Genomic DNA, 22,608 nt, shown 5'->3' with positions numbered 1-22,608 from the left:
CGCCCTTCTCAACAACCCCTGAACTCCCTCAAGACAACACCCCCCTCTAACCTTGCCTAAAGCCTTACCAATGTACCTCGCTCCTTCTAGCCTAGCCAGCTCTGCAATGACCATGTCACAGTGACCAACCCATTGATAGCAAAGGGGCCCTGAAGGTGGTTTGATCCTAAACCTCGCATTTTATACCTCAGCTAGTGAAGAAATCGAACAGTGTGTGGTCTACCCTGTAAGTCCCCCCTCCATGGAACCCCAACTCCCCCTACCCTCCCACCTTGTGCCCTGTACTCCCCTGTTACCCTCCCCCCCTGATCCGCACCCGATGTCCCCTGTGAGCGTCAGTGTCCTAGTCCGGATCGTGTGTGGGATCTGCGGCCGCCCCTGAAGGGGTGCTGTCTGTGGTGTTCTCTTTCTTGGTCTGCTGTCCCTGCAAGTAGGTCCTATAAAGGGCCCAGAAGTTCTTCGGGCGTTTTTTTTGGGGTAACAGCTCGCTATATGCCTCCGTCTCCGTGCAGCAATATAGCATGTCTCGCGTCCATCTAGCCTTGGTAGGAAGAGGGCCCCGCATCCAGCACTGAGCTACCACTCTTCTCGCCATCAGCATCCCCATGTCCGTGAGTCTGCGTATCGCCCGCGGAAGTCTTTTTGAGTTACCTATTAGTGCTAATCCCGGGTCCATGTCTAAGTCGACTTCCAGAATCCTGCTCATCTCGGAAAAAATGTCTCGCCAAAATCTTTGTATCCCCGGGCAACCCCATGACAAATGCAAGAAGTCAGCGTCTGCCGCTCGGCAACGCTCGCAGTGCGCCTCCGGACGCAGCCCATATCTGTGAAGCCATGCTGGGGTGTAGTCCACTCTTTGAAGGAACTTAAAGTGTATGAGCCGGTGCTTTCCATTTAGGGAAATGCGCTTCGTGCTTTCGCAGCAGTAGCTCCACGTCGAATCATCTAGCGAGGTACCCAAGTCCCTCTGCCACTCAACGCGAGCTTTCATGAGTTGGTGTTCCCCCTGAGATCTCGCTATACCGTAGAGGTTCGTCAAAAGTTTCTTGGGGTCTTAATGTGTGATCACATATGTTAATTCCGGCATGTCCGGAGGCTCCGACATATCCGGACCCAGGAGTTCGGCGAGGGCGCTCAGAGTTCTGTGGAAGTGGAATCTCTGGAGTAGCGGAGGGTCAACTCCGTCTCCCCGCGCTTGGTCCCAGGTTTTGGCCGTGCCGTCGTGGAAGAGGTCTCCCGCCTTGCTCAGCCCCAGTTTTGCGAGTTCCCATGTGGTCTCTTTGTCCGCCATGGGAGGAAGCCAGTGCATCCACTCAATTGGCATCTCCGGCGAATACAGCAAACCCCCCCTTGGCGAAATAGGAGTGAGTGCAATGCGTGGTTGGTGGAGGATATGGAATCCAATATCCCTGTCCGGCGATCCTGCGGTTGGTAGATCATTGCCTGGAGTAGTATAGGGTGCGCAAACAATCGTTCGAGCCGGACATGCGGGATTAGCTTATCACCATGAATCCAGGTATGTAGATGAGACGCCTGGGCAGCCCTGTAGTACAATTCCAGATCTGGCGCCGCCAGCCCCCCTAATTTGTATGGGAGGGTGAGCGTAGTCCATTTGACTCGCGGCTGTTTGCCCGCCCATGCCAATTTGATCAGCAGACTAGTTAGACGATGGAAGAAGGGTTTAGATAGCACGATCGGTAGTGCGTTAAACAGGAATAGAAACCGTGGTAGCACTATCATCTTCATTAGGGCTATGCGGCCCATCAGCGTTAGAGGTAGTTTACACCATATTTCTATCTCGTCCTCTAGCTTACTGACCGCTCGTCCGTAGTTCTGCCCAAGGAGCAGATCCGGGTCCGTGTTTATCTGGATCCCCAGATATCTAATCGGGTCCTCCGTCCATTGTACAGGGAGCTCCGTCTCCACCCGAGTCGTCACAGGAGTCAGGGGTAGTACCACCGATTTCGCCCAGTTAACCCTGAGCCCCGAGAGCGCGCCGAACAGGACCACCTCTCTCAGGAGTGGGGGAAGCGAGACAGCCGGGTCGTGGGCGTATAGCAAGGTGTCGTCCGCATACATAGATACGACCAGCTTGTATGTGGGGAACCTAACTCCCCTGTGACTATGATACTCTCTTAGGGCACAGGCGAGGGGTTCAGCAGCCAGCGCGTACAGTAAAGGGGACAGAGGGAATCCCTGACGGGTGCCTCTCCCTATGAACAAGGGGGGGGATACCGCATTACCTACCCGGACTCTAGCCGCCGGGCCATCATATAACGGGCCAATCATTTGGATAAAGGGTTCGCCCAGGCCCATTCGGTGTAGTACCTGTAGAAGGAACGGCCATTCTACGGAGTCGAACGCCTTCTCCATGTCTAAAAAGAGCGCTACCGCTGGCGTGTCCTGCTTTACGTGTTAAATGGTACCCAAGACAGTTCTGATATTAGAAGTCAAATTTCTGGATGGGATGAATCCCGCCTGTTCTGGGGCTACTAAATCAGGGGCTAGGAGTGCCAGTCTGTTCGCAAGTACTTTCGCGTATAGTTTGGTGTCAACGTTTAGCAGCGACATCGGGCGATATGAGCTACAGTCGACGTGTGGCTTACCCGGCTTAAGAATGGTAACTATCATTGCCTCCCTCATAGAGCTAGGCATGGTACCTTGTACACCTATGTCTTCCAGGAGGGTGTGGATGTGCGGCAGTAGTTGTTCTTGGAACACTTTGTAGAAATCTACAGAGAGGCCATCCATGCCCGGCGCACTACCCGATCTCATAGAGACTAGAGCTTCTCTAATTTCGTCCAGCTGAATGGGGCACATCAGGAATTCCCTGTCTGAGTGAGGGAGAAATGGGAGCTGTATATGTTCTAAATAATCACATATTTCATCCGTTAAATCTCCACTTTTGGAGGAATATAGCTCTGCATAGTAGTCCCTAAAGACTGCCGCCATCTCCGCCTCATCCGACACTATCCCCGCTTGCGTTCTTTAAATCAGGAATATGTGCCTTTCTCCTCTGGCCTTTGACAATGTTAGCTAGGACTGCGCCCGGTCTCTCTCCCACTCCGTAAGTGCGTGCCATGGCATATTTGCCCAGGTGTAGTACCTCTCTGTCGGCCGCTTCGTGGTATTCCATCAGGAGGCGCTTAGTTTAATCCTCCACAGAATCGTCCGGGTGGGAGCGAGATATCGTTTCGAGAGCGTGCAATTGCCGCTCAAGGTCAGCCAGAGTGGCTCTGGTAGTCTTCAAGACACTAGAGTGCTTGGACATCGCTATCCCTCTAATATAGACTTTGAATGCTTCCCACACAGTTTGGAAGTCTTCCACCGAGCCCACATTCGTCTCAAAAAACACCTCGATCGCCTTTGCCAATTCTCCGCGGAAAATCGGATCCAACAAGGAATACGGCGGGAAGCGCCAGGTGAACGGAGCGTAACCTTTCACTGGGGTCTCCAGGGTTAACAGAATGGGGGAGTGGTCCGAGAGGGTGCGGGGGAGAACCTTGCAGGACTTAATCAAGCGGTTAGAACTCGCTGTGGCAAACCAGTAATCTATCCTTGTATGTATGTCGTGGAACGCAGAGTAATGAGTAAAACCACCCTTCCCGTCGTTCCTGCTCCTCCACACATCTATCATATCCAGCATTACCAGCTTCGCGGAGAGTGACTGCGCGGCTGCGGAGGGCCGCCGGGGGGGACCCGAAGTCCTATCTAAGTCAGGGTTTAGCGTCAAGTTAAAGTCCCCACCCCACAGTATGTGTGACTTGTCGTGTTTGGAGATCTCAGTGGCCAGGGAGTCAAAGAATACGGGAGAGTCAAAGTTGGGGCCATAGGTGTTAACCACTAGCAATTCCATCCCCCTCCCTGTGCAGGACGCCATGACATACCTCCCCTCTGGGTCGACCCGTAGGGTCTGCAGGAGGAATCCCAATTTCGGGTTTATCCAGGTGAGGACGCCCCGCGCGTGAGTGGTGAACCCCGCAGCCGCTATGTTACCCGCTAAACTCCTGGTGTGTAGCATGTTGCTGGTGGGTGGAAGATGCGTTTCTTGTAGTAGTGCGATATCAATATTGTGGCGTCTAAGATAGCAGAGCACCTTTCTAAGTTTCCTGTGGTCATTCAGCCCCCTCACATTCCATGTCAAAGCGTGTACCAACCCAGGGCGCTCATCAGCCCTTCCAACCTCCCTCTCAGCCATCAGGGCGCCGCCCGGGGGGGTATCATCGTAGTCAAGCGTCTTGAGCAGACCAAAGTACAGGCAATCAGACAGTTGAAGCAAGGACATGGATTTCTTTGAGGCAAGGCACATCGAAACAGAACATGACAATTGCAACTCTCCCATTGTCTCATAACGGCATCCATGCCTCCCCCACCCCCTCCATCCACAGCAGACCAACCCCAACTAGGCCTAGCATGATACGAAAGACCCCCCCCACCTACCTGTTTCCCCCAAACCAAAACCATGGGGCCCAGCCGGAACCCTGTGTGCGATCAGCTCTAGGGCAGAGGTTACCAAGAGAACTGCAGAAAGCAAGTAACCTAAACCAACGTTCGCTATCTGGCTCCCCGCCCCATCACCGCTATCTGTAATCCTACCACAGCATTCTATGACAAAACCACTAACCATGACCAGTGTCCTCGTCAGTCGAAAGTCAACGCCTCACCCGCCCGTCACCCCAACACCCCACTCTTCGAAAGTTCAATGCAGACCAGGGGGAAAAAACTGCCAGCGCTTACAGTCCCATGCAATCCACTAAGTCAGAGTGAGTGAGTAGTGTACTCAAGTGGCAACAAGTTCAAACAGGCCCCCATATGTAGGAACAATCTCACCATGTGACGAAGTCCGTGCTCACTCCCAATGTGTCGACAGCTCACCCCATCGGCGCAGTTCGTCTCGTCGTGTGAACCCCCGATCAGAACTGGTTGCTCGTTACCTCTCAGTAGCAGAGCGCTGGCTGGATGCTGGCTGGATACCAACTGGACGAGTCCCAAAAGGCTGAGCCGTCACTCTTGATCCTCCAGACCACTGGAGGGGCCCGGGTCCTCTGGTCTATCCCTCGGGCTGTTTTGTCGCTCTTTTGCCCAGGTTTTCAGCGCCTTCTGAAGCTCTTTCGGGTCCGTGAAGAAATGCGAGTGACCACCCGGATTGATTTGCAGCTTCGCCGGGTACAGCATTGCGTAGTCCAGACCAAGATCTCTCATCTGTTGTTTGTAAGGGGCAAAACGTCTCCGATCCTCCTGTACTCGAGAAGTGAAGACAGGGTATAAGGATATGTTGGATCCCTCAAATTGTAGCTGGCCTTTCTCCCTTGCGACTCTGAGCTGAGTACCTGTCGCGGTAATTTAGGAGTTTAGCTATTATGGGCCTCGGGGAGGCTCCCGGTGGTGGTCTCGGTCCCAAAGAGCGGTGTGCCCTCTCCACTATGAACATGTTGGAGAAAACACCTTCCCCCAGCAGGTTGGTCAGCAACTTCTCCACAAATAGCTCCATTTTGCCCGTTTGGGTCGTCTCCGGCACCCCCGTGATCTGTATGTTGGACCTCCTGGAGCGCGCTTCCAAATCCTCAGACTTGTCCTGAATGACCTGCAATAACTTCGCCATGTGTTTGCGGTCCTTATCAAGTTCCATTTGCCCTTCTTCCACTTCCGTAAGCCGTCTTTCGGACATGTTGAGGCGTTCTGCGTGTTTATCGACCCTTTCCGACATCCTATCCATGCGGTAGGTGAGGGCGCCGATCTTGGTCCCTATCGATGCCATACTTTCCTGCAGGTCCTTTTCCATGGTGACCAGCAGGTCCTTTATGCCGGCGTAGATAGAGCCCTCCTGCGCCGCAGAGGCCAGCCCACTGTCTGCTTCTCCCGAGTCCACAGGCCTGGTGCGACGTTGCTCGAATGGGATTTTTTACTGCTTCGCGTCCCCTTTCCCCATCTTGCCTCGCTGCTGCTCCGTCGGGCCTCCTCTTGCCCCGCAAACCCTGGGGGGAGGTAGCTTTCGCGGTGGCCGCAACTCCCTTTCTGTGGGGGGTCTCCGGGACTCCCCAGCTCGACTCTCCTCGTGTTCGCAACTCCCGCTGGGATGGGGAGGAAGCCGCGAATCGAACCCCTCTGGGCTCCTCGGGACCGTTACCGTCTCTGTGCCCCCTACTTAGCCACCACCTAGGGGGAGGTCTGCAGTGTAAACCGGGCCGTTGACCTGGCCCGCGCCGTGGGGTGCCTACCTCGATGCGACCCACTACCCTGACTGGGGTGAAAATGGTCCAGGGCAATAATGCGCCGCCTCTGCGGGCTCCCTCTTTTCCTGGGGCGCAGTCTCAGAAGTGTTGCAGCAGTCGGGGTCGCATCCTCGGGCCAGGCGCACACCACCGCTGGGCGTAGGTAAATACACTGCCGTTGGCACGTGGGGGAGGGGGGTGGGGGGGGGGGAAGAAAGCACGCCTTGGCTGGTAAGTGCAGGCAGTTGCGAGGAGAGGTGTCCGGGGGCCTATGCAGCGCTGGGCCCAGCCACGCGCTCGGAGATCGCCTCACCGTCAAGGGCACCCTCTCTGAGTCCGACGGCCTCCTTTCGTCGATCAGGCTCGCTGGGGCAGCCCCGCTGATTCCCGCCCCCCCCCGGGGGGCCGGCTGCTCCTTCGCGGCTTCCGGATTGTCGGCGCGGACGCCGAATTCAGCCCACTACCTCTTCCGAGGCGAGAACGACCAGCAGTGTAGGGGATTTCGATGGTGGCCCTCCACAGTCCCCCGGCGCTCCTGTGTGTGGTGTCCTGCCTTCCACGGCGTCTCCAGCCGAGCACTCGGGGCCAGAAAGCGGGCGCGTGACGTCACCCGGGCGTCAGGCAGCGCCCGCGCCGCACGTCCTGCCACGTAGCTCGGGGGCAGGAATACTCAAGGCCGCGGCTCCGCGGCCCTTTGCCCGCAGTCTCCGGTGCACAGCAGCCCCGCCCGGACCCTGACGTTGGTGCCGGGGGTTTCTGCAGCATGCGGGGTTGAGGCGACGATCCCGCCAGACTTTTAGCGCTGTGGGGGAAAGGATGAATGCAGGATATTTGAGGTGAAGTGATGGAGCAGCACTCTCAAGCGGCCGCCATCGATGCCGGCAAGCTCCGCCCCCTCGCGCGGAACTGAAAGTTCTTCGTTCCAATCGTAAGGAGGGCAGAGATAAAATGGAGGAGAAACTATGCAGAAATAGACAGAAAGGAATTAAAAGTAGCCCAGGCTTGTTACAAGGAAGGCATCGCGAAGGCTAAAGCAGATTACTTTGCGGAGTATATTCTGCATGCTCCAAACTGCACCAAAGCTTTGTTTAGCATTGTGGGGAGTCTTTCACACCCTACCTGTACTAACAGTAAGGTGATCGCCTCACAGAAACTCTGCGACTCAATTGCAATACACTTTGAGGAAAAAGTCAGTAAGATTGTGGGCGAGTTAGGCCCCAATAATATTAACAATGCACATGACCAGGCTGGAAGCTTAGGAGAGGAATTTATAGCGATCTCCTGTTTGGAAAACTTCCATTTTCCATCGGAAGACCGGTTTAATGAGTTAGCCATGAGTATCACTTCTGGCTCACCTTGGGACCCCCTGCCCCATGGAATATGGAAAACGTATGGCAAGGAGACCTTCCCCTGGCTGCACCAAATCTGTATTCAATCCCTAGAAGAAGGAGTAGTCCCGGAAACATGGAAGAAGGCGATAGTCTTTCCATTACTCAAGAAACCTTCCCTTGATCCCCTGGCCTCAGCTAATTTCAGACCAATATCTCTCCTTCCTTACCCGGTCAAGATCTTGGAAAAAATTGTCAGTAAAAGCCTGTCGGGATATCTGGAGGATAATCTCCTGCTAGACAGGGATCAGTTTGGTTTCCGTCCGGGCCACAGTACTGAGACCGCCTTGGTCACTGTTATGGACAATCTGCAGATGCGAGCAAACAAGGGAGAATTCTCTGTCTTAGTTTTATTAGATATGTCGGCCGCATTCGACACGGTGAACCATACAGCACTGTTGGAGAGATTAAAAATGGCGGGACTAAAAGGATGTGCCCTATCTAACTGGGAGGCAACAAATAGTGTCACTGCCCCCATATGAGGAGAGCCAGTCGCTAGAGGCGCACGGGGTTCCGCAAGGATCGGCGATCAGCCCTAACCTTTTTAATATCTATCTGCGCCCTCTCCTCTCCTTGATCAAAACCTTTGATGTCAACGTTGCCAATTATGCGGACAACACCCAACTGTTGTTCTCCCTGAAGGGGAAATGGGCGATATCGATGGACAAGTTTCAAGAGTGCATGCGCCAGACAGCAGGATGGCTCAGGCAGAACTCTCTACAATTTAACCAGGGGAAAACAGAGGTGCTGTTCTGTCCCTCTTCCAGAGTGTACCAATCGTTAATGCCAGACTTCAAGCTCACCCCAGAGGATGACCCCTTCATTCCGACCAAAACAGTGCGTAATTTGGGGGTACAATTGGAGGGTAATCTCCAGATGGAATCCCAGGTCAACAAAACGACTAATGTATGCTTTGCGTTGTTACGAATGCTACGTCAGATCCTCCCGCTCCTTGCTAAGGACATGTGTCCCATCGTGGTACAGAGCGTAATTCTCAGTAGGCTGGATTACTGTAATACGCTGTATCTGGGAGCCCCACAGTATATCATACGGAGACTACAGCGAATCCAGTCTATGGCAGCCAAATTGGCCCTAAATAGGCAACGAAGGACCTCAACGACTGCAGCCTTGAGAGATTTACATTGGCTGCCTATTAAGGAGAGGATCCACTTTAAGTCTTTATGCATCATATACAAAGCGGTGCATGCCATGAGCCCCATTCCTTTACAGGAAAGCTTTTCTTGGTATAACCCGGAAAGGCAGCTTCGCTCTTCCAATACAAATTTGGTAAAGACAATCAGCTTTTAGAGAGTTAGGACCGGGGCAGAGCCTTTGGAGTGGTAGCATCGCAACTTTGGAATGAGCTACCCCAACCTATTAGACAGTCCCACACATTAATCGGTTTCAGAAAGCTGTTGAAAACATGGCTTTTCCCAAGGGGCGATATCTAGTCCCCCCGTTGTAATGGTAGACCAGTTAGTCACACTATTCTTTTGATGTTCAAGCGCCAGGATACCCGTAGGGTGACAGATATGCGCTATACAAATATTTGATACAATACCGTTTACATCACAGGCACTCTGACTCAAGAGACCTTTTAATTTGGGTAAAAAACAAGACAAAAAAATAAAAACTTATGGTTCTGGACCCCACCCATTATTTACCATTGGTTGGTTTCATTGTCTATTCATTGGTCAGCTGCAGCTTAATTTTTGAGGTCTCACTACCAGAGAACTTTAGGAGGATTTTGATTTCACCTTCTTGAGATTCGACAAACACACCAAAGAACTTCAGGGAATGAGCTGCATGCACTTTACAACTCCTTCCTCTTGTTTGCTATAGTTCATTACACCTATCAGCAGACCTGTCACAACTTTGCTTTCTACACGAATAACAAGCAATGAATGTACCCTCCGTTCAAGGTTTTGCAGTCAAAGATGTTGTCACAGTCCCAAGTGCAGAGTCTTTCTCAGCCGTGTTGGTGTAGCTCTATTTACAGTGCTGCAGGTCCTATGATTTATTTGTGGTGTCCTAATATTCGCATAGTGCTTCTGCGCAGGTATGGGGGGTAGTAAGCACTATACAAATACTACTATACACAACTGTAGACCAGTGGAGAGGTGTTTGCATGGTTCTGTTTAAAGTGCCGGTCTTTGTGGTATGTGCTATTTTAACTCCTTAAAATACTGCCGTCCTTCTGAGAGGTGCAGATACTGTCGAAATCAAGAGTGGTTGTCCTGTTCGGATGTGTGTGCATAGCCCTGTTCAAAGTAGGACAGCCCTCCTGTAATACATTTGAAGTCCTATTAAAATGAATATATTCTTCGTGTGGAACTAAGGAGTAACAGTATTCTTGCATTCAACATACTGTTCTAGTGGGAAATAATATGAACTGAACAAACTGCAGCACAGGTGATAACATGATTAAAAGACATTGACAAAGCAAATAGTTCTATTAGATGCGACCTATTAACTTTGCCAGTGCTTCTTCTACGTGGTGGTCAATTTTTACTTCTTTTTTAGATTTCTACCTACTTGCAGTTTGTGGTGGAAACAAGTGTGATTCAGCAAAGGGTGAAATGTGTAGATTGCTTGTGGTTTCCCAAAGAAATTATTTGTTGAAATAAAAAAGGATATATTCATAAAAGGAAAAAAGGAGGGGGAGTGGTGGAAGCACCCATAGAGTTCAGAGGCCTTTAAAAATCCTGATTCCTGCCTGAAAGTTGCCATGGAGGGGAATCGACCCCCGCGACTTGGTGATGGAAGGACTTGGGGTCCACTGGCCCCTTGGTGTCTGTGGTGACGAAACAAAGGTGAGGGCCCACGACTGAAAAGGCTAGCACGGAGAGGATGTGGCCTTATGGCTAGAGCGGTCAACCTAGACGCTGGGAAACTGAGTTTGAGTCTCTGCAGGGACACTGAACATCCTGTGATTCTGGGCAAATCACGTAATCTTGCAGTGCCTAACAAAAAACCGCAACTGGTGCTCATGTAAGGCGCTCCGATACCCTCGGGTCAAGTTTGAGCTACATACAACTCCATAAAAAAATCAAATAAAAAAGGAACCCACCTGCATCACGCAGATTCTATCGCGGCGCACCAGGGTGCATACCAGCAGCCGAGGGGGTCCAGTGGCGACTGGAACTTGCACGCTGGACATGGGCCTCCCCATACCGATGGAGGATTAAGGAAGGCTAGTGCTGGAGGGCTCTAGTCCGCAGGCAGACAATGGCCCTTGCTTGCCTGTGACAGGGCTGGGAAGGACGCGGTCCTAGGAGTAGGCACAAGCCGGACTGAAGGTTAGAGGCACTGCCCAAACCAAAGGGAAACCCGAGCGGTCCTATTACGATTAGGAAGCAGCAGGAGTGACACAGTGGGGGTGAGTTATGCAGACGGGGCCTCTGGCGGGTACTAGGACTGTCCTGGTGAAAAGAGATGTCACAAAGCCAGCTGGGCAACCACTGTTGTGAGGGTTGAGAAGAGGCAACCGCCAGGGCGTGCCTTGGGACACTGATATGGTGGGTCAGAGGGACCAAATACCGAGCTCTTTGTGGGGGAGTGGCTGGACAAGACTGGGATAGGTATGTTATCATCCATGCTGCAGGAAAACGAGGTCCCTTGTCTATAGAAGGCCATGAAGTACATTTATACCCGGATTATAGGACTCTGGTCCAAAGACAACGAGGTACGTTTGTGCCTGTCAAAAGAGTGCGGAGACAAACCAAGTATTTGCAATGCAATAGGTCTCACATGTACAAGAGTTTTGTAAATGCAACACCTATTGCATTACAAATGCTAGTTTGTAAAAACGCTCAGGTGGCACTTACACTTTAATGTCGGCTGCGCCCCTTTCTGTAAACGAGCCCCGTCTAAAGAATGGGGCGTGGCCACCATTAAAGTGGAAGAACAGTATGGGGCGCTTTTACAAAAAAAAAACATTTTTCCCATTGACAAACAAATGCTTTTTTTGTAAAAGTGCCCCGTACCACGCTTTTACTTTAATGGCTTCCTTACTAGGAACCACATCTGCCTGAGCCTGAAAGCGCAGATAGTATCTGTATTTAACTGAGTCTGATGTTACCCTCTCCTGGGTACAGAAGTGATCTATTCTTGCCTCAAACATCTTCCACTATGACTATGAACAATAAAGGGCTAAGGAAGCCCCTGGCACCTAGACCCCTCATTAGATAAAGATCCCAGTACGAGTCTACTGTAATGCTTACTCACTTGGCCATCATGGTGAAGTCACTCCTCTGCCGCACAGCATTAAGAACAGGACGGTTTGTCTGGACCCCATTCTGAAAAGGAATGGAACAAAGTTAGTGTGATTCCTCTAAGAAATGCTTTCTAGTCTTTTCTCCACCTGGTCCATGGGCAATGCAGTTTTTTATAAATGAGCATGGCTCGACCCCTGAACCCCTACTCACCTGTCGGCTTCTCAGAGACTTGCACGCGGAGAGGAACTCATGGGTCCGATCCCGGCAGGACATTGTGTCCGTGAGGATTTGGGGTGGCACGGTGGCGGGAGCAGTAGCCGGCTGAGGTGGTAGGATCTGTGTTTGAGAAGGGCCAAGATAGACTCCCTCTTCAGTGTTCCTAGAACCGTGGCGTCTTCTTGTATTCATCGAGGCTCATAACCACTACCTCAAAAGGAAAGACAGAGGGTTTCAGTAAGAAAGGAGGATAAAGTGAGGGTGGGGGTGCAAGAAGTTAAAATTACACATTAGGGAAGATTATTAATTCAAGCTGTTACTGAGGCATGGACCACACGAGAAAAAAGAAAGAAAGAGGGTACTGTATCCTGACCCTAGCAGGAAAAATGAATATTTGTGGAGAATAGGTCACATGATCGTAGAATTCCAATTGTGGTCTACATGGGGTTTGTGATAAAGCTGTGTAATGGCACCCTGCATCACATCTGATTGATGCTGTGGAGCAGAGGAACAGATTTTTTTCACATCAGTATTTCATGCACAAAGCTCAACTTTCAAACCACCCGGAAGGAATGCTAAAATAGCAAGAGAAAACAGAGGAAGGGATGTGCGTCGGTATAAGAGACAGTAATTGCCATGTGGTTTTCGATCCGACGAGTGACAGGTTGCCAGATGACAGCGTACTCCGGGAGGAAATGGCGTAAGCCCTTTGCATTGGAATCAGTGAGACAGTGTAACCACAGCATTTCAACAAGTTTGGTTACGCCCTTACTCACATTTTTTTTCGAGACAAAAGCTAAGCTTTGCAGACCTGGGCTAGAATCTGATCTTAAAGATTCTGTGTCGGGAGATGAATCTCTAAGGGCTACAAATTTAGCAAACTAAAAAACAGCACACAAACATGTCACATATAAAAGTTTTTGGCCCTAAGCATAGTCAGGTACAAAGAGGACAATGCGCTCAAGGAGCAGTTGAGGGGAGCAAGGACATCATTTATGACAGTTATCTAGACAAATAAGAGCACACATTAGATTTATTTATTTTAGTAAAATCATAAAAGCGAAATACGGTACAACAAAATAAATACATAACAAGTAAGTGCAATACATGTTAAAAAGAGCACTCAAACAATTGAGAGACTTCCTGCAATAAATCACAGCCCATAAAAAACTTGACACTGAATAATATAGGTATGCTGGACAGAATAACATTCACAGAAGTCAATGTGCATGGAACTCTGTGCCAACATATCAAATGGATAGTTTGCTAGACTCGGGGACCAGTGATTCATGGAAGGGAAGCTAGCAAGACTGTGAAAAATGTCCATCCTTAAGCATGTAGGAACAAAACGGTGCCTGCGATAAGGGATAAGCTTTAAATAAGGCAGGATGTCATTTATAACCAGCACAGTTTGATTCCTAAAAACACTAGGATTCAACACTTCTTCAAATAATGACAGGCATTCCGCTTTAAAGTCTTTCCTGCTGATGCATTCTAGGGGTTCAAGATGATTAAAGTATTCTGTTTGGCCATATCTCCGATAAGACTTTAATAATTTTAAACCAGGGAATGTGCAAAGCAAAACATGAGCCAAGACAGTCTTACTAGTGTGCTCCGAGGTCCAGATTTGAAGTCACAGCAGAATAGGCTGGATCTTAATCATATGGGAAAGAAAGAATAACCCCCAATCAGTGTGGCATACATAAGAAGAGCAGCCAGTCAGGACCACAAGGAGCGGCTTTAAAAATGCATTTTCCACTGTTTGAGGGGATTGACAGTTAATGTGTCCCTACAAACCCGCTTCATGGGTGGCAGTGGGTAGGCATTTGGCCATGTAAATGGTTTACATCTCCTTTGGGGGATTCCTACTTAGGCTTCTTGCAAAGTTGGACAAAGCAGAGGTAGTTCTCATAGATTGTAGCTTTTGATGGCTTGCACCCATGTATATTTGTTGTAAAAAAAAAAAAAGATTCTTAAATCCGAAAAGGTTGGTGCAAAGGAAATCTTTGCATCATTAATAAGTATGTGCCTACACTTTGTGCACCTTCTCCCGCATTTCATACAAAGGTTTGACTTTGATTAACCAGTAGGCCTAAATCATGCATGTAGGCAACAAAACTGGTTACTAGGGTCTGCAGTCCAAGGAGGGTGCGGGCCATAAGAACAGTGTCATATGCATAGAGGAGGGAGAGGCTCTTACAATGACCAAATTTGCGGAAGATCTTTACATTTGGTAAATAGCTTGCTTTCCAAACTATTATATAAAGTGAATATAGCGTGCTAGTACACAGTCTTACCTGACCACCCCCTCTCTATGCAGAACAATTGAGTGCACTCACCCCCCCTTTGCCCCATAACACACGCTGGCATTGCCACTCAAGTAGCGGTCTTAAGAAAGCATACTATGGGGGCCTCAACCCCGGGAGCAAGCATGGTGGCCCTAGGTTTACTATGGATGCCACAATTGAATGTGGACGATACAACCACAAAGGCCAACAAGCATTGGAAATGCAATAGGTCTCGCATTTGTTTGAGTCAGAGATATTGGCACTGTAACTGGCAATGTCTTTTGCCTATGTGTTATGGAGTGTATGTGTGTGGTGTGTAGTGGAATTATGTGGGTTGTCTTGGAATTGTTAGCTGTGGAATTGTGTAGCGTTGACTTGTGCGGTGTGGAGTGGAATTATGTGGCATGGTGTGCAGTGGAATTATGTGGATAGTAATTCTGTGGTATTGAGTGTATACCTATTTGTTGTACAGGGATGTTGAGTGTGGTAAATTTGAGTAGAGTGTAGTATTATGGAGTGGTGTGTAGTATAGCGGCGTTGATTTAAGATGAGTGGTATGGTATGTAATGGATTTGCATGTTATGTTTTGTAATATATATGGAGTATAGTGTTTAGTTGAAGGGTGTAGTGTTGTTTGCAATAAATAGAGTGGAGTATAGTTTTTGAGTGTATTAGAGCATTGTTAAGTTGTACTGGAGAAGCGTGGCTCAGTGGTTAGAGGCGGCAGACCCGGAAGCTGAGATCGACCGTGGACCAGGGTTCGATTCCCCGCCTCGGTGGGTCTCGGGCTCAAAATTCCACGGACTCGACAATTCTCGCTCTGGTGCCTACTCAACTCACGGGGTCACACTCTGCGACTCTGGGCAATAGCTTGCTTAATCTCCACTACGGCCCCTCGCGGCGGGATGCCTGGCTTTCACCTTGTGGACACCCTGCCGTGGTTTCTCACAGGGGAATACCAGGACGGGTTCCCTAAGCAAGCGCCGGGACGCTTACGGGCAGCTGTGCGCTTTACAAGTCCAGCACATTTACATTTACATTTACTAAGCAAGACGAGTCTGACAGTATTTTCAGGCAGTGCAATCATTTTCGAACAGCTATCTACCCTTTATAATGCTGAGTGCACACCTGTACTGTACTTTAATAATGAGCAGGCAGAAACACTATACCTCTGAGATAATGTTCTGGGATTTACATGCACCACAAAGGCGATAGAAAATTCCCAAACGGACATTCATTTAAAAGTCATCGCATGGCAACAGACAGTATACAATGTCTCGTTCCCACGCCACAGACCATGGTGGCGCTGTGTGTTTGATTTTGAGATGAGTAAAACAAGTGTTTAACAACTTACAATACATTGCAAATAAATAATATCGGACGCCATGCCACTCTTATAGTTGTGGGTGGCCTAGAATAGGCTAAATTGTAGGAGTGCAATGGGTAGTAACTGTGTTGGTATTGTCACTGGCAGCACTGGCAGGGGCATTGGGGCCTCAAGGTACAGTGAGAACTTACTTACCTGGCACTTCCTATTTAACAAATTAAGCTAGTCTCCTGAAAATTCGGGTATCAGGCTGGTGCAGGGTCCTATTTAATCTTTGCCTGTCTTGTGTGCGATCAAGTGCCCTCTGCTACGTCCACTGATGGAGGGGCGACCGGCTTCCAGCCATCACAGGCTGGTAACCCTCACAGAGCACAGGAGTACATACGAGTTCAAGAGGATTTTAAACCGCGCCGTGGAATATCCCTTCCCAGTACCTGCAATCCACACATAGCACCTGCAAATGTATACACGAATAACATGTACACACTTGTGCTAGTTTTTTACATCACACAAAGACAACTCAAACAGCACTGCAAGCATTGATACTGAACGCTCCCGGAAAGTTACACCGACACACACACATGAAAAGAGACACAGAGATACACACACCCGTTCACTGGAGGTGCGCACAAACATTCTCACAAAATACATACAAACATCTAGACCAATACACAGAGCAGGCGCACGGCTGTATGCGGTAGAGGGCGTGGTGCAGAACGGAGAGGGCGCATTTTACCATTGCCTGTACTGCACATTGCCTGACAACGCCACAAAAAAACAGTGTCTCCCTTCTTCAGCAGACTTAAATAACATAAACAGAAAACCTCCAGCTGCCAGCAGGATAGTTAAATACAGTGTAAACGTGCACACACAGGGGGTGCCACTCCGCACCACCTTATGTGGAAACAGGTTGTTCTGCGAATGAGAGCAGTGAATCAAAGCACAAGGTTAATTGAATTGCTCTGTTATATCTTGGACCTTAAACATTGAATTTACAGTCTTATTGTTAAGCACAAACACATACTTGTGCAGCTATATAGCCATTTATTTGTGCATAGCAAGCATGCCCTGGGTATTGATACATGTGTGAACACTCCCCATCCCTGGGGGAACACGCACGGGCGCCCTCCCTGCTGAAGCCATCTGGGTGGGGTCGCTGCACAGTGCTGCCTTCAGTGCGCACAGCCCTGCAGGTGCCTGGCAGATACGGCACTGCAACAGACTGTGGAACGAAGGATTCTCACACGAAACAGCAGAAAGAACACTGTCACCACTCAAACTGACTGAAGCACATTAGATGGCTAAAGACCAATAACGGTTACTTATCCAAGAGAGATAAACAAGTGTTCTCCAAAGTGGGAGCCCGAGCATGTTCATCTTCTGATACGGTAGAGCCAGGGAATATTTTACTGCAGTATCTCAGCCCAGCCCAGGTACCGCCGCGAGGGACCCAGAGTGAGGAGGGAGTCAGGCGGGATCAAACTAAAGCAGACTGTGGTGGTAAAGCTGAATGGCTGCACACTGTTCTATGTGTGCACCAGGGAGCTATATAGCGCCAACCTAGCAGAAGCCGCAGTCTGGAGCTCCATCAGGGGCCAGGCTGCTGCTCCGCGGATGTTAATGTTGAGCCTGCACTGGGCCCGCGCTGCCCCGGGTTTTGGAGTGTCATTCATAATAGCCAACGTTGTCATCTGCAGGATGACACCGTGGCAGGAAGGTGGCTCTGTTGTGACTGGCTCATGGAATTCAACGACTTTCATTCTAATGAAGAGGTGATGGTGGCTCTAATGAGCAGAGCGCGAGACAGCGCGGGATTAGGTACATTCATCGGACTTTCGTATTAACGTTACATAGATGGCTACAATGCCTTTATTCGGGAAATGTGTTTGCAACTATTTCAGATGAGGCAGTTTACTGCATCTCTGTGACCGCTAAGGACAACAAGAAAGTGAACAAGTGGTGTGCGCTCGCTGGGGAAAACAAGCGCGGCAGCGAAGCTGCCATTTGTAACCTGACCTAACACAGATGGCCGGCTGCGCGCTCTGCTGAAGCTGCTGACTTTGGGTTCGAGCCTTGGCGTGGGCACAGTTATTTAATTATTAAACAAGTAAATGGCAATCTCGGAGTGGGGGTGGGGAGAAACAAATTTTTAAAAAAAATACACACTGAGGGGGGAGACAGATACAATAAAAAAAAAACACTGCTGAGAAGAACAATAAAAAAAAACACGGCTGAGATGAACAAATGTAACATCTGAAACCAAGTTCAACAAACGGTGCGAGGAGGTGGCTCAACAAATAACGCTGTTGACTTTGGAGTAGGAAAACAGGGTTCGAACCTTGGCGTGGGCTGCATCATTTAAAGCGCGATTTAATTATGAATAAATTAAACGTAAATAAATAAACGGGGTCGGTAAGTTAAGGAAGCTGCCAGATGTGGAAATGCAAGCAGCAAAGAAAACAAGCATTAGAAAAGCAACCAATCAAGCGGAAAACGAAAGCCGTGGAAAACTAGATGTGCCGGCCGGCCAGCAGTGAATAATTAGGGGAGAGAGAGGGGAGGTGCTGGGGAACAGATGGCCGTGAAGCAGGGGGCGGGGCAGCGGAACCCTTTGAAGTCACGGCCGCAGGCCATGAATAAGTGACGGCGGGGGAAGCCTTTGATGTGGCAATTGCTGCTGGCAGGGGGAAGCCTGTGGGGAAATGCAAGCTCGTGCACGAAGGAGCTTGTGGTCACGTGATTTCATGTGAACTGTTGAGAATCCGGATCGTAAAAAGTCAGCTTTTGGGTTGACAACAATAGGTTCGAGTAAAGTAGACCTAAAAAGGTGACCTCTCTTGATCCTGTGTACTTCCCTAGAAGGAGGCTTTGTTTCAAAGCCTATTCAATCATTCCTAGACCTGTCCAAAACCATTCTGTAGATCTGATTTGGTTAGAATCTAACCAGTCCTTTAGTCTATTCAGAATGATTCTACTAAACCCCTTGACTGGGGAATCTAGTAAGGATATAGGCTGATAGCATGTGGAATTAACACCTTGGCTGCTATGGGTTTTCCCCCTGGGTGCTGCAATTTAATAAATCCCACTTTACATGACAAAGCCAGCTCGTCATAAGCACAGGGCAGGTAAAGCCCATGACGAGCTGGCTTTGTCATCAGCACTGAAGGGGTTAAGGAGATCACCTTTTTTTAAAAAATAAGGACGAGAATAGATTCTGACTATGTTGGAAAGAAGCATTCTTTGCAACAGGCATCAAATACCAGGGTCAAGATAAGGCCACACAGAGGGATGTTGGCTTTATAAAAGGTTCACAGAGATGCCATCTGGACCTGGAGCATCCCCCCTTGCTGATGTTTAAAGCACCCATATATTTCTCGATGGAGAATTAAGAACCAGAAGTGTGAATCAAAGCAGAACCACCTAGAGGGTTGTCAATCAGTTTGGCTGAGGCAGCGAACACTCCCAGGGTATTGAATTGATTAGTGGAGAAATAATGCACCCATTCTGTCTCCATAATTGCAGCCTCCTAACAGGGTTGATTACCCACCAGAAGGCGGTGTTGTAATTTCTTAAAACTTGCCTCGCGCAGAGACTTCCATGTTTCATCTCTCAAGTTAGGTTTCCTTTGATTCATTGCATTCCTATATTCCAGTCTAAATGCCTGGATCTCTAATCCACATTGAGGGGAATTTGTGAAGGGCATCTTTAAGCCTGTTTGCTTTGGAACAGGTGGAGTCAAACCAGCCTTTCCTTGTGCGATTCTTATTAGTGGATAGACCCTCCTTCAGACCCCTCGTTACCACCACAAAAGCCTCAATGATTTCACTAAAATCACAAAAACCCATTAGGCTCAACTTGTGTCCAGCACAATGAATAACGACTGCGAGTTGCTACCTTGATGTTATCAATGACACAGGGAGTAGTACATGTGGCCCGATTACTAGGGCGTTGTGTTCCTAATGGACATATTGTGTGTGTTGTAGGGTGAGCGGGCGTCGTCGGCAGGCATATTCAATAGAGTTCCTGTGCCAGACCAACAGATGTGATAGATCCGCCTGCCTTGTGCGTGAGGTCCCACTGAGAATCTGTCTTAAGTCAATCTACCCCTTCTAACATCCATCTACCCCTTCTAACATGGCCAGACTGTCAAACCAGTTGTCGGTCAACATGACATAATAAGAAACAGGGGGGCAGCCATGATCAGGTCGCACAAAGCTCTGGAATTTCCCATTTTTATTACAGGTTATATGTGTGATATTTGGTTTTAAGCAGAATTGGATCAACAAGGCACAAATTTAACGACTTAACTCTGGCGGTTTTTCCGCCGCGATGCGGGCGTTCTATTAGGTAGCGAGGTAGTGCCCCCGTCGGCCAACGGCAGCACGCAAGGGGTTAAAAAACAACACCATGCAATCACACTGCAGAAATTTACACCCCCTTCCAATCTATTTTACTCTCCTGACCATTTTGATGTCGGCAAAAAAGGCCCTTGAAGGCCATTTTTTTGCCCACCCCATGCAGAGATTTATTTCTCAAGGAGTCCCACAGCTCATTTACCATTGGTGATAAGCTGGGGACATTGACCAGGACTTACAGATAAGGGGCTGCAGCAGGAGTGAGATAGAGAGCATCATCTATCTTCAAGTGCAATCTTGCGTTAGGTACATTACTCTTGTTAGGAAAGAGAGATGGGATCAAGGTGGACCCACGGCTGGCCTGGCCAGTAATCGCCTTAGGACAGACTGAAAGGTGCTACCGTAGGCTGCCCTATCGAGTTGAAAGTCTGTTCGTCTGGTGTTAACAGGCAATAATAAACCCTTGATGGAATGGACTGCAACAGGAGGGCACTGCTAATCTGCATTAGGCACATACTAGCTCCCCCAGAGAGAGGAGTAGGAACTAAAAAAAACATGCAGTCATGGGTGGGGCATTGGATTTTGTCTTTAATAAATCCCCACATGGAGCGACAAGGCTTTTCATGTGTTTTAGCCTGGTGTTCAATGTCTCCATGATCGATTAGCAAGTTGTTCCAATGTGTTAATAGAGGTATGTAAAGATGTAAAATTTTCTAGAGATATGTTATCAGAGACCGTTGAAATAGGGGCCTTAGTGGTAGTAAGTCTGGCAGCTGAATTCCTCCGAATCTGGGTAGGAGTATCCTGTGGAACTCTGGCGAGTCCCACCAGGGTCATCAAAGAAACAAGCGTTCTGTGTGGCCCCAAACAGCAGAGTGCCCGGCGCTGCGGAGTAGGAAGCAGCACTATATACACAATCTCAGCGCCTCCCTCTCCATGCCGCTGGGGCTGGTTGGCTGGTAAGATGGACCCTGGGACAGCGAGTCCCACCAGGGTCAGCGAAGAAACAAGAGTTCTTGTGTGGTCCTAAACAGCAGAACTGCCGAATTCATTGTATGGTTTTCATACTTGCCATACAGGGACTTGTTCAGACTTAGCAAAAGCTTTAAGGTACCGCAATTTACTTTGCACAATGTGGTGATAGTTTACTTTGGTTGGTCCTGTATGCAATACACTCACCAACATAATCAGGAAAGGGACTTACATCACATAAAAAAGAGAAGTGAAAGGGAAACTTCAAAGTGCAGAAGTAAAAAATAAAGCAGACAAGAGCAAGAATATCACACTTCAAATTGCAGAAGAGCGCGTGCTACTCAGAAAAGCCCACGAACTTCGCTGCACAAATAAATGCAAGCCTATTATTATTATTATTATTGGGACATTTGTAAAGCGCTGCGATTACGCACACCGGCGTGTCCACGCGCTAAAAGTGGGAATAGGCAGATGACAGGGAACACAGGAAACTACGCGGGCCATTATTTAGTATAGAGATAAGTTTATAGTTTTGCACGGAATCTAGCCTCCTCTAGTTCCAAACGCAGGTCCGTTGGCAGTTTGTTCCAGTTGGTTGCCGCCAAGTATCTGAAAGACCTGCCTCCCATGCGGGCCTTCTTAATTCTTGGAATCCTCAGTAGGCCGCCCCCTGTAGATCCAAGCGCACGTGTTGGTATGTAAGCTTTGATCAAATTCGTCAGAGGGGCGGGTGCCCTGCCATTCAAGATGCGATGACAGGTGCAGAGGGCTTTATACTCCACTCTTCTCCTCACAGGGAGCCAGTGTAGCTGCTGGAGGGCCGCCTTAGAAGGCGCCCTTTTAGGCAGTCTGAGAATCAGACGCGCTGCCGCATTCTGCAGCACTTGCAGGCGGGCCATGCTTTTTTCTGGAGCCCCCAGGTACAGCAGGTTCCCATAGTCCGACCTAGCTGTCACCAGGGCATGAACCAGGGTTTGACGTGCTTCAAGCGGGAGTAAGTCCAGGACCTTTCTCAGCTTCTTCAGAATCCCGAAACAGACTCCCACCACCCGATTAATCTGGGGGCCAAATGTGAGCCCTACGTCAAACCACACCCCCAAATTGCGCGCCTCTAGGCACGGGGTTGGGGTAGGTCCAAGGCAGGAAGGCCACCATGCCGGCGACCAGGCAGACTGGGTTCTCCCCACCACCAGCACCTCTGTCTTGCTGCCGTTCAGCTTCAAGCAATTGTTGGCCATCCATTCGGCTAGATCTTTCATGCATGAACGGAAGCCATCGGCAGCAAGACAGGGCGCCTGCGATAGGGAGATCACCAGCTGCGTGTCATCGGCGTAGGAGACCAGTTGGAGGCCATGGCTCTCCACAATCGAGGCAACAGGCGCGACATACATATTAAAGAGGGTTGGGCTCAATGACGAGCCCTGCGGCACGCCTTGGCCCAGAGGCACCCCCTTTGAATAGCAGTCTCCCTGCCTGACTCGAAAGCTTCTCCCATTGAGAAAGTCTTGGATCCATCTCAGCGCGGTGCCAGAGATGCCACCTCTGTTCAGACACTGTAGCAAGATGTTATGTGCTACAGTGTCGAACGCCGCGCTGAGGTCCAACAGGATCAGAGCCATCGTTTGGCCTGCAT

The 22,608-nt window shown here is 49.5% G+C and overlaps 1 protein-coding gene across 3 annotated transcripts in view; it reads right to left on the bottom strand.

Annotated features, from left to right (window-relative positions):
- The window catches only part of STX5 (syntaxin 5), a 107,541-nt gene that overhangs the window by 59,800 nt on the left and 25,133 nt on the right, over positions 1-22,608 (bottom strand). For 2 of the 3 annotated variants that reach the window (XM_086938118.1, XM_086938120.1), the window contains exons 2-3: positions 12,028-12,244; positions 11,828-11,898 (exon numbers count right to left, since the gene is read on the bottom strand). In XM_086938118.1, coding sequence (XP_086794244.1) covers positions 11,828-11,898; positions 12,028-12,225 — 269 coding nt within the window. In that variant the 5' untranslated portion in view covers positions 12,226-12,244. The remainder of the gene's footprint in view (positions 1-11,827; positions 11,899-12,027; positions 12,245-22,608) is intronic. The other variant, XM_086938119.1, reaches the window with a different exon arrangement.

The sequence above is a fragment of the Lissotriton vulgaris genome, chromosome 9 (genome assembly GCF_964263255.1).
Source record: "Lissotriton vulgaris chromosome 9, aLisVul1.2, whole genome shotgun sequence".
Classification (NCBI taxonomy): domain Eukaryota; kingdom Metazoa; phylum Chordata; class Amphibia; order Caudata; family Salamandridae; genus Lissotriton; species Lissotriton vulgaris.
The sequence above is the reverse complement of the archived record's forward strand: the minus strand, read 5'-3'. Positions and strand labels throughout refer to the sequence as shown.